This window comes from Sarcophilus harrisii, chromosome 2 (assembly GCF_902635505.1).
Source record: "Sarcophilus harrisii chromosome 2, mSarHar1.11, whole genome shotgun sequence".
Taxonomy (NCBI): Eukaryota; Metazoa; Chordata; class Mammalia; order Dasyuromorphia; family Dasyuridae; genus Sarcophilus; species Sarcophilus harrisii.
The window spans coordinates 44261574-44274137 of record NC_045427.1 but is presented as its reverse complement, the minus strand read 5'-3'; the positions used below and the strand labels follow the sequence as shown (position 1 = coordinate 44274137).

The following is a 12564-nucleotide window of genomic DNA, read 5'->3' as shown; positions in this document are numbered from 1 at the left end:
GTGAATTGATTCTCCAAAGCGCTTTTTATTGTATAAATTGCTCTCCTAGTTTTGATCATTTCACTCTCCAGTAGTTCATTGGGCCTCCTACTTTTCTCAGAAGCTGACAATTTCATCATTTCTTATGGTATAATAAGATTTGGTTACAATAATATACATAATTTCTTTAGCCATTTTTTAATAGAAGTACATTCCCTTAGCTTCTGATTTGAGGCTATCACAAAGAGAGCTTTTAGAAATATTTTAATATAGCTAGATTGTTTTCCTCTTTCTTTTATCTTTGGAGTGTAGATGCAATGATTGTGGAATTCCTGGGCCAAAGAGAACATTCATAATTTAATAACTTTGGGGGGCATCAATCCAAAATGCTTTGTAGAATGGGTGGAGCAGATACATTTTCTCTGAGCCACCCTTTGTCATTTTCATTTTTGTTATTTTTGCCAATCTAATTGGTATAAGACAGTAACCTCAAAGTTGCTTTAATTCTTATTTCTGTATTATTTGGAGGGTTTTTTTTTTTTTTTTTTTTTTTTTTTTTTTTTTTTTTTTTTTGCTTTTTCAACAACGCTGTTTATATTTAGATGGCTTCCTTGAGAACTATCTGTTCATATCTCTTGACTATTGGGGAATGGCTTTATTTTGAAAATGAGACCTTTCTCAGAGAAACTTGCTGGAAAGATTCTTCCCTCCCCCAATTTGCTATTTTCTTTCTAATTTTAGCTACATTTGTTTTTTGTTGTGCAAAAATTTATTGATTTTATATAATCACAATTGGCCATTTTAGCTTCAGTGAACCTTTCCATCTCTGGCAGGTAAGCTTAAACCCACACAAAAACCCCCAATAGGATTTAAATTACCATTACCAAAAAATTATCAATTTTTCTCACATTGTTATACATATATTTGAATATCTTTGCTTGTTAATGAAAGTTAAAATAAATTTTACTTTAAAAAAGTAAAAAGAAAGATGTCTTTGACAAAAGTTTCTTCCATTGCTAATGCTAGTATCCCTTTTTAAAAAATTAAATAGAACTATAGCCAGTGCTAATACTAACAATCTGTTAAGAGGGGGTAGCTGAGATTTAGTAATTTTGTTGCCAAGGGAACTTTGCTTTGAATGGAAATAGTCCGAGGGCTGTGCCCACTCAGCATGACACATTTGCCTTCTGTTTGTAGAAGAGACATTTTTCCTTGGAGATATGAAACAGGTAGGTGGAAGGCTCCGGAGATAGATGGAGAAAGATGCTCTCTGGAAGCCAGTACACCCCTTTGCTCTCATAGGCAGCCGGTTGGTTCTTCATGCCAATGTTCCCCTGAGTCTCCCAAGTAAAAGCAGTGAGCCCTTGAATTTCAGGGAAAAGCTAAGCTGGGAACTGAATTTGTGACTTTATTGTTAGAAGGAACTCCCAGATGAGGAGCTCCCTCAATCAATACGGGCCAACATTTCCCTGCCACTTCTACTATTGAGGAGAGCTAAACTGCTTTAGTTGCCATGGGTCACAAAGCCAGTCCATATCACAGGTGGGCCCTCAGCTCAGGTCTTGCAGGCCCCAAAGCCCAACTTCATCCATTGTACCACAATTCCTCTATAAGAATGAACTCCTTATTGAGATCAAGTTGTGAAAGGCTCTGAAAGCTACACAAGAGAAATGAACATTCTAGCCTAGAGTTTCTAAGAAGCTACTGGAGTTCACTGATTAGGTAAGTGACATGTTTGGTTTGGGTTTAGGAAAATCCCATTGTATAATATGAATTGTAGTGGTAAGAGACTTGAGGCAGGGAAACCAACTGGGAAACTTGCAATGCTCTCAGTGAGAGGGCTTGAACGAAGGGGGCAACCATTGAATGGAGAGAAGAGCTGAGATGAAAGAATGTTGTGGAGGCAGATCCCACTACATTTGACAATTGACTGGATATGGGGGGGGGGGGGTGAGAGGAAAGAAAAATTACAGATTGGGAGATTGGGCAGATGGCGAGGCTTGGGACAAATAGAAGAGTTTGAAGGAGGAAGAGGAGGGGAAAGAGAAGTTCTGTTTTGGACCTAGTCTGGGACATCCATTTGGTAATGTCGGATGGGCAGCTGGTGAGTGTGGGACAGACCCCATGGATGAGGGCACCAGAGACAGAATCTAGAGGACCCCCTCTTTGGTGCTGGAGGGCATGATGTCAGCAAAGGCACCCAAGGGCAGATGGGAAGGATGGATCCTGGGGAGAGGCCATCAGACTTGGCAATGGAGGAAGCTCCTTTGAGGAGTTTGGCCAAGGAAGGGAGGAGAGATCTAGAAGGGGACACAGAAGGGACGATATAGTCTGGTGATTTCTGAAAACTTGGGCATGTTGGAACGCAACGGGAAAAAAAGTAGGGATAGGAAGAAGGGGGAGAGGGAAGAGAAGACAGGTGGAGAGAGGGGATGTAACTGGAGTAATCATTCTCCTTCTGCTCACTTCAGTCTGTATCAATTCAGAGAAGTATTTCCCATTTTCAAAAAACTATACTTTTCTCCATTCTCACTCAGAAATATTCTGTTGTATTTATATACCATGATTTGTTTAGACGTTCCTCATCGGTGGGCACATCCTTAGTTTCCAGTGTTAATTACAATGAAAAGAGCTGCTCTGAATATTTTTGTACATGTCTACCCCCAACCCTGGTTTGTTAGGTTATAGTGGTTCTTAAGTAAAATAAATGTAATACCATAGTAATTTCAGATAATTCAGAGTATTGTAGTGGTAAGTGGTTACTTCTTTGTATATGACAAAAGTCATCTTTCTCCCATTTGCCCCCCAAATCAAAAGGGAAATAGAATTCTTATTGGGATAAAAACAAATATTGGCTACTCCATCACTGGACTCATCCTTATCTGGGTACAATTCCATATCAGCAAAAAAGCATTCGACAAATATTTGTTAAGCGAGATATTGTGGTAGGTGCTGAAAACAGAAAAATGAGGAAGGGTGCAGTCCTTGAGTGTTGAGAAAATATTTTGCATCGCATACACGTATAAATATAGTTTGAGGCAGCTGGGAGGAGAATAAAAGGGCCTTTGGACAGACTATCAGAGGAGATTTTGAGACTGAGGCCCTTGAGTAGCCAGTGGAGATGAGGAGGGCCATACTAGGGCCAACTCTAGATAGTTTGTGTCCCACCCTCTCCTCTAAGAGGACTGACTGACTTGTGTGCTCTCCCCACAGACCCTGGATCTCCACTCCTGCCCCAAGCCGATTGTTTTTGTGCTGCACACCTTCTTGTCAGCCAAAGTCACCCGCATGGGCCTGCTGGTGTGAGCCCAAGGCCAGGAACACACCCACCTCAGAAGAAAACAATTAAGCACAAAAGAAAGCTGCTTCTTTTGCTCTCTCCTCCAGCATCAGTGCCTTGACAAGGACCTGCGATCACTGCTAACCCAGAATTGTTCCAAGAACATCCATGGTGACAAGCCACTATGTTCTCCTTGGAGTCCCCACCTTGTTGGGGAGAGAGAGGCGTGACTTCTATGACTGTAGAATGAGGAGCTCTTTCTGTATGTTCCGTCTTCATCATTTGTTTGTGTTTGTATCTCTCTCCCATGATGAGGTGGGATCGTGATTCCACTTTCCAAATAGGAGTGAATAGTGGAGAGACATTCCCCTTGTTCCCAAGTCCCCTGGGCTTAGCCTACCACCCAACATTTGTGCAAGACAATTCTGCCCATCCTTTCTTCGCAAACGGGCTGGTGACTCTGTAGCCATATCAGGAACTTCCAGGTTTTGGCAGGAGTTTGCCATCCCCTTCTGGCACATGAAGCCGCAGCTGCAGGCTCCCCAGGTGTCCCTCTCTCTGTGGTGATGCTATTGCTACATCCCCACCATTGCCATCATCCAATTTACCAAGTTTGGTCATTCAAAAGTGTTTATTTTATAGCATCAAACCTGTGAAATGTCGATTTAGTTTGCCATATGTTTTTAACCAGCACCTAGCAGAAAGAATATTGGAGATCAGGGTATTATAAGGAAATATCTGTCCATTTTAGTTTTGGGTTCTGCCTCTCCCCCAATTAATATTTTTGGAAAGAACCAGAGGGTTTTATGGCATGAGACTGATTTTAAAAGAAAATCTTTATTTTATACAGAGCCATTTTTTAATGGCTTACCAAATGTGCCTTTGGTCAAGTTGGGTCAGATGTAGTTCAGTATCACAATCTCCATTAAAGGAAGGCCATCCCAGTTTTAAAGAATGGTTTATGAAGGTGAGCTGCATTTTTGGCACCTGGCAAGCTCCTATAGTGAAGACAAACTTGGAAAAGTTGCCATCCTGTTTCAGGATTGAACTTTGGAGGAACCATCAGCCCATTTGCACAAATGCTATCAGCAATTCCATGGGTTCATCTGATCCCAATTCAGGCTCTGCAATATATGGGCTGATTTATCACCTGCAAAGTAATATGGAAAAAATTAATCATCCCAAGCAATGTCAAGACTTAGTGTCGCCTCCTAGCCTGACAGATGCAGTGAGACTCTAGAACAGCCCTTTAGCATTCTTAAAGTATTCTTGACATTACTCCAAAGAAATGGAACAAACCAGTTTGTTGGATTTATGGAAATCCTTCTCTTACCCTAATCCTAACAGGACTACATTTATGAAAAATGGGTAAAAACAGAACATGAATGTCATATGACTTAGAACAGTCATCCTGAATGTGAAAGGAAAGCAGCGGCAGAGGCTCACAACCGGTTTGGGTTTTGACTCAGACTGACTTAGCAGAAATCACTGATTCTTTCAGAAAGGGCAATCCAGTCCACCATTGAAAGATTTGCTCCTTTCATCTGGGAAGTGCAAGAGAGGAGACATTCCATGAAGGATCCCAGTAGTGAGCTTTATTGAAAAGGATAGGAAGGTGGGCACATGTGCGGGGCATGTACAGGCCGGCTCCCTCCCTAGACCATCACCCCACCCCTATCTGTGAGCTAGCTCTGCTCCTGCACAATTTTGACATGACAGGGACTGGGGAGATGCTCTTGTTTTCTTGGCTAAGATCCATGCAATTTTTGAAGGCTAGACCCAAGTTATTTCCCTACTTGTACCACAGAGACACAGATCTAAAGGAAAAATAGAGATAAAAGAATTTGTCATTTTCAGAATCCATAGATTCATCTTAAAACATATAGGTTTAATCTTTTTAAAGATATTTTTCCATCTCAAGTCCAATTTAGATACTAAAAATCTTGGTGGCATGGGGATAGGGCAGCCAACAAGACCTAAGAGTGACTTGGAGCTCAGGTCATACCTTAAAGTAGAATGCCGTCACATCTAGCAGCGTGGAGCCATCACATCTCTGCACAATCCAAATGTCATTTTGTTGGACTCCTGTTTTCCAAGGTGAAAAGAAGCTTAACTCTGCAGATTGAAATTTCCCCAACAAAGTGCTTAGATTCCTGCTTTGCTGTGGATATTTTTATGTATTCTTGGGGGGGGTGTGTGTGTGTGTGTGTGTGTGTGTGTGTGTGTTTTGTTTTGTTTTTAAGCCTGAGCCAACAAGAAAAATAATCATGGGAACGTCTGGAAACCACTTTATTCATCCTTCTTCACAAGATGATTGTGTACAGGGTAAAATGTAAATGAGAATAAGAAAAGCCATTCCTTGTCCGTCCTTTGCTAAGCTGGGATCAGATTGTGGATTTCATTTCCCAGTTTGAGCTGCTCAGGCACAAAAGCATCAGAGGCTGAAGGATCTTGATGAAAACTCTGCACCTTGAAACAGAAACGAAACTGAACAGATTGGAACCCCACCCACAAGCCAGCCACTCTGGGAAGCTCTCAGGGTGTACCTGTGAGACACTCTTGGAGACATCAAATACAGGCAACCAAGATATGGTGAGATCCCTAATCCACAAATGGAGTGCTTTACGAAGAGACAGCCTGGACAGATATCTAATTTAATTTCTGATTAAGCTCACCAAATAAGGCAGATTGTTTGAAAAGAATGCTTTTGATTTCCTTCTCATTTTTGATGAGGAGACTTGTGAAAATACCTGGTACTCTTCATGGGTGGAGCTTAAAAGGAACAACTGGGCAGCAGATACTTCCTGTTCATACTCCTATGCAACCAATTTTTCTTCCAATCTTCTCCACATTCATGTGATTGAATTGGTGAGAGAGTCTACTCTTCCTCCCATAATCTTTTGTTTCTCTTTTTCCTCCATTCCATTCCCCTCACCCTGGCATCTTATAAAGAAAAAATTGAAAGGTAGGAACAACTATCTTTATGTAAAAGGAAACCTTTCCTTACAAAATCATAAAATAGAACTCAACCTGAAAATTAGTTTAAAATTTAGCATTATATAGATAAGTGTTTTTCTTTCATGTATGTTTATGCAGTTATTTATTAGAATAATTATAATTGTAATTATATGTAACTGTCCAGTAGACCCCAGAAATGGGAGCTCAAATACTGGTTATGTGCACATATTCAGATTATTATTCTAAAGGCCATTTCAAGTTTTCAAAAGCCATTTTTGAGCACTTTTTAAACAAGGGATATTTTATTGGTTCATATTATCCGTTTATATTATCTGCACTCTCAATAACTTTACAATTCCAAAAACTTGCTGCATAGGCAGGAAGTAGAGCTATGGAATTCCCTGTTTGTTACATTTCTATTAAAAAATTATACCTTTAAATAGCAAATAGTTAAAACTGTTGCTGGCGATTCATATATCTCTTAATCTCTGTAAGGTATATCCTGGTAGCAAAATCTTAAAATCTAAGTTTTGCTAATTTTTTTTTTTAAATTAAGAATCCAGGTGGAGAATTAATAAGGTCATGTTTCTCCTAGAAAAAATAGCTTATAAATGGTTTTCATTGACAAGGAGATGTGACATTTGAGAAAAGGTCTGCTGGATTTTTTTTTTCCCCCAAAAAACCCTTCAAATCTTAGGTTATAATTTATATGCATGTTAATTATAATAGTATATTTCTAAAAATGAGACAGTCCCTGTTCATGTTTTTCTTTGATCTGCAAACTACCTTGTAAGCTGCTATGCAAATTATCTTCAAATCCCTACCTGCTTAAAGGGTTAAACATTCTTTAGGCTCTGGGAAAGACATGTAGACTTACGCACTTTCTCTGTGATTTTTCTTTTTTTATCTTAGCTCTGACAAAAGCTGAATTATATTAATGTCTTAATTTTTGTAGCTATAAACTATTGATTTTCGATAACTTTTAAACTGAGCAGTATAAATAAATGTCCAGCGTATACTTTATGTTGCCAATGCTGAATGAAACTATAATTGATCTGTCAAGTAGGAAAGCCAAAGGTTGCTATTGAATCCTGTAATTAAATGAAAAGTTAAATGCCAAAACTCTTTGGTTCTGAAGCTGCTTATATTGGAGAAATTCTAATTTTGATAAAATGAGGACTTCTTTAGACCTTAAAACTCTGCTTAAACTATATTTTAGGTTAAATATGATCCCACTGACCTAAGGCAGATTGCTCTTTGGCAAGACTTCATATGTAATCAATGAAGTCTGGAGTATTTTTCAGTAATTTTCTCTCTCCCCTTGCCACTTCTAGGTAGAAGAAGTGTAAGAATTCGTCATTTGATGTCTCATTTTAGTTAGGGCCACCTTTTGCTTGGTAACCTACAACTAAATACATCAAAATTTTACTTCCATTGGGTAGTCTCAGATGCTAATGTTTTTTAAAAGTACACAGTTCATAAAAACCCACATCGTCGGGCTCTTACCCAACACTCGGTAAATGTTTATGAATTGATAAACGTGTTTGAAATGATTATACTTTAGCCACTTGATTCTGAAAGGGTCTTATAAGTGATGCATGAATGTGAGTGACTTGTCCCAACAATATTAAGAGATCTATTTTTTATAGAGAATGTTTTAGACTAGCCGCTCCCACCAAAGTGGAGTTCAATTGCTTACCTCAAGCTGGTAAAATCTTAAAGTTGGAGGGTTCCTCTGACATCCAGCCTTAGCCATACCTGACCAAGGATCCTTTCTAAAGCACACTGGGCAAGTGGTCATCCCGACTGAACTCTTCAACGAGGCAGAAGCCATGGCCTCCTGAGGCAGCCTGTTCCAGGGCTGGACAGCTCGTATCCTCTCACTTCAAACCCAACCCTGTCTCTGCAGATTTTACTATTTCTTGTTCTCTTTTGGAGCCACAGAAAACAAGTCTCCCTTCTACAGGAAAACAGCCCTTTACATATGGATATCATCAATTCCTTTCTGGGCTGAACCTCCATCTTCACAGATCAGCTCACAGCACAATCTCCAGGCCAATCATCCCTTCCCTCAGTGTTTTCTCCATTTTATTGGGATCATCCAGAGCTGAATGGTCCCCCACCCTCCCCAATGCATGGGTTGCTGGAGCTAGGGTATAGAAGCCACTCAGCTTTTGTTCAATCCTTCTGTCTGCCCCTCCAACACAACCTAAGATGCCACTAGTATTGTGGCTGCCCTATCTCAGTGGCTACTCGGTTGACTCTCACTGGGCTTCTTCTATAAAGTCCACTAAATTTCCCTCCCAGGTCTTTTTTCAAACAAATTTCTCTCAATCACACTTTCCCCATTTTATACTTTTAAAGCTGATTTTTTGAAATCCAAATGAAACCGTTTATAATTATTAAAAAGAGTTACTTATATATTTTAGCTTTTAAGGAATATTTTTAGATATGTTTTTATTTCAGAATCGAAATTTTAAATCAATTTAATTTCATTGTCTGGTAATCTCTCTTACAGTAATCTACTCTGCTCATGATGAGCTTCTCCAGTGACTGAACTTAAAGTATTTTTTTCTCATTTTCCAGCTGTCCTGCTTTTGATGTCATGGTTATATGTGCCTTTTTGTAAATAACATCTGGTGCTTGCTGTCTAGAGAACATAGTGACCAGTAATGTACCATATTTAACATAACTCGACTTGTTTCCAAATGTATTTATTGGCTAAAAACTAGATATGACTTAGACCGTAGTGAGAAAGAACATTCATTCGCGCAGAGTATTTAAGTGCCTACAATTCACAGCACTGCATTTGGTGCTTTGGGGCTTTCAGAAGAAGTCAGACTTGTTGACAAATCTAGTTCATGCCCAACTTAATTATGCCTTCTCATATACAGTAGGTTTTGAGGACTTATCAGATTTTTTTTAGCAAAGCGTTTTTTCCATTTTTATGAATTTGGGTGTACTGGCAATCTGACAAAAAGGCCTGAAGTGGCACTTGGGCTTTGAGGAAAGACTGTTAGCCCTAGGAAAATGGGGCTGATAGTCTGAGCACTTTAAGGAAATCTCATTACATTAATATGCAGGAGGGAAGACCTGCAGGAATTGTCACGGGGGAAGGTAAGTGAATTCCCATCCTGAGGTACACTTGAAGAAGTAATAGAACCACTCTTTGGAGTCTAGGAGAGGGGGTTCAGGACTTGGAGAGGGACTGTATTAGGTGACTACTGGGGTTCTTTCCAATTCTTAAGATAGTACAAATTAGTTTTTTCTTTCCCACTGGAAAAAGGAAGGAAAAACTTGAAGTCTGATAGGTTGTGGAATTTCATCTCCTAAATAAGATGTGACCAAACAAAGCAAGGGTTTTGAGTGAAGAACTGTGAAGATGGAAGAGATGGGGGGAGAGAGAAAATAATAGTCTTTTAATCCCATTGGACCCAATTAAATATGATTTACTCTTTTTTTTTTCCTTCACCCACCAACTTTTTTTCTCAATGGTGCTGTTACATGAATTCCCAGACTGACGTCTCTTTCAATAGCTCTTATTTGCATAAAAAATGCTTCCTTAGTGGTTGATCAAAATGAAGACATTGGGAAACTTAGAGAAATATCCTTTTTTCTTTAATTTTTATTTTTAAAGCAACTACTGGAGACATGGTCCCAGAACATGGAATGTACTTGAGAAAAGAGAGAAGAAAATTTTTTAATTTATCAAAAAATTTTTCATTCAACCAAAGCCCTTTTCCATACAAAATGCCTTAAGTTAAAAATAGGTTTTTCCTCTGACCTCATAATATAAATTAGATTTTTAATTGGATGAGCTTCGGGTGTATTTGGAAAAAAATATTCCTGTTCTTGGTATAGCACTTGAAAGTCACATTGGTCCTTAACTAACCTTTATTTCCAGGTGTGCTAGAACTGTACATGAAAACTGATCATTGCATTAATGTCTTGCCCCTTACATTAGACACACCTTTGACCATCCTGGTGTTCTTTACTATATATAATTGGGATCTGTATGCAATCCAAAGCCTGGAAAACTTGATATCGTTTATCCATTTTCTGTTTAAATGGATCCAGTTACATTTTTCCTCTTTATGTAGTTAACCCTATTAAAAGGTAGGAGTACAGCTATTTTAAAATTGTATTTCCCATTTAGCATCATCTATTGTTTCCCTTAGCAAATCTGCTCTGTGGAAAGAGCCATTTTGGAAGCTGTAATAAATGGTACCAGTGTTAAGTTTACACCACAATGAATACAGCATGAGAAGCAAAAGCTATTCTTTTCAGGACCATTGTTCCGGGGACTTTGGGAAAATAACCTGTGTAAAACCACTACCCGCAATGGCCTGTTTTGGCTAACATCTGTGCAAATTCTGTCTGCCCTCTCTCTTTTTTCTCCTGCATCCTTTTCCTCTTCTCCCTCTCTTCCTATACTGTTCCTAATGATTTTTAAATATTAAGACTTAGAAGATTGTAATACTGCTAGGAAGAATCAAAAGTACATCCTTTTTAAAAAGTCTTTATAAAGCTCTGTTCTGTATTCAAATAAGACTTCTTTCCTCTCGTCTTGGATCTTCTGGGCTGGTCTAGGTCACCAAATCAAAAATGTTAAACAGGGCAGTATTGTGTTCTTAACAATCAATCCCAGGAAAGCTTTAAGCGAACACTATAAATATGGATACTTAAGACAACACTTTCCTTGAGTTGCATATTAAATAGAGCATTGTACATTACAATGAAAATTCGTGACTTAAGGGCAATATACATATAAGTACATATATACCTTTGTAACCTTTATATTGTAAATAATAAAAAGTTTTGCTTTTAGACGCGCCTGTTTTTACCTTCAATGTTTCCTTTTACAAGGTATTCAAATTATTACCTGCTTGAAATGCCCGTCATAAATAGACTTAGAGTCACCACGGTTCCCAGTTTTAATGAGTTAATGACTTCTTGTCCTGGTTGTCCGGCTGACCCCCGGAGGATAGAAGCTAAATCATTTGATCCATCTGGTCCTCCGTTTTCATGCAAATCATGGGAAGGGGCGAGAGGATGAGGGGGCCGGTTTACTTTTCAGAAATGTTGAAAAGAAATGAATACTTGGGAATCCGTCAGTGTCAGTCATTCACTTTGAACATCATCCCCCGCAGTGGTTTAATCCGCATCTGTTCTCGGCTGCAGGCTGGGTGTGTGCTGGAGAAATGCCCTTGCCTTAGCATAAGCCTGTACTTAATACAAGTGAGAATGATTAAGGCAAATACGCAGCCAGTCAAAATAATCAAACGTTAAGAAGCTAAATACATAAAGATGATTTTGCAGAACCAGAAAGTTAGGAGGCAACTTCATTTTAATAACCAGCCCTCCCGGAAGCCACTGCCAGTAAGGAGAAGTAGTTCTAAGGTGGGTGACAACTTGTAGGAAGCATCCACCGCGTGCCCGGCTAGGGAATGTTCCCGAGGCAACAAGTGCTTCCCCGCTCTTGGTCCTTAACTGAAAGCCTCTGCTTATCGCTCAGAAACGACTTCCTGCCGCGGAGAACATCCCAGCTTGTTCCCCGGGCAACAGCCGCGCTTCCCTCCGCCCCAAGCGCTCTCGTAACCCTGTCCTTTCCAACGTCCCGGGTCCCCCATCCCCGGGGGGCCCCGGCGCCGCCCACGCGCCTCCTCCCAGGCCCCTTGGGACAAGGAGTCCCCAAGTCCCGGCAGCTCTGCGGCTAAAAAGCGAGGAAATAAGCCGCGTGGGTTCCTTTTCCTCTGGTTAAACACTGCAAACGGCGCTCCCGAGGGGCTTCGTGAGAGCGCCCCCGTGCTCCCGAGGGGCCTCTGTGCCCCCCAGAGCGCCCCCGTGCTCCCGAGGGGCCTCTGTGCCCCCCAGAGCGCTTCCATGCCCCCGAGAGCGCCTCCGTGCCCCCGAGAGCGCTTCCGTGCCCCTGAGAGCGCCCCCGTTCCCCTGAGAGCGCCCCCGTGCCCCCGGGGGGCCTCTGTGCCCCGAGAGCGCCCCCGTGCCCCTGAGAGCGCTTCCATGCCCCCTTGCGGCGGGACTGTTTTCTGTCTCCCGTGCGTCCGGCCCCGGCATTCAAGGCCCTCCGCCACCTGGCTCTCACCTACCTCGCCAGCCTCGCGTTCTCCGACCCGCAGTCGTAGGGGAAGTGCTCGGGGTCACGATCACGGTCTCGCGCCGGATCCAGCCTGACCCGCAGCTTCTGGCCCTTCTCGCCGGGATGGAGGAGCCGGGGGGAGCCGCGTCCGCAGCGCCGGGCTGGGGCCGCTAGGGGGCAGCCGCGGACCCGGTGCCGGGCCGCTCTAGGCCCCGCCCGCCGCCCTCTCGCCGGCTCCGTCCCTCTAGCC

At 41.4% G+C, this 12564-nt stretch overlaps 1 protein-coding gene and 1 long non-coding RNA gene across 2 annotated transcripts in view; one reads left to right on the top strand and one right to left on the bottom strand.

Moving 5' to 3' along the window:
• SNTB2 (syntrophin beta 2) overlaps positions 1-7240 on the top strand; it is a 110196-nt gene extending 102956 nt beyond the window's left edge. Inside the window, exon 7 of the mRNA XM_031950086.1 lies at positions 3193-7240. Within this exon, the coding sequence (XP_031805946.1) occupies positions 3193-3285 (93 nt within the window). The 3' untranslated portion in view covers positions 3286-7240. The remainder of the gene's footprint in view (positions 1-3192) is intronic.
• A 2472-nt stretch (positions 7241-9712) lies between these two features.
• On the bottom strand, positions 9713-12462 carry LOC116421300. The gene is made up of 2 exons (XR_004231614.1): positions 12325-12462; positions 9713-11445 (listed from the first exon to the last, which is right to left on the bottom strand). It is a non-coding gene; the product is annotated as an uncharacterized LOC116421300 (long non-coding RNA).
• Between the last annotated feature and the right edge of the window lie 102 nt (positions 12463-12564).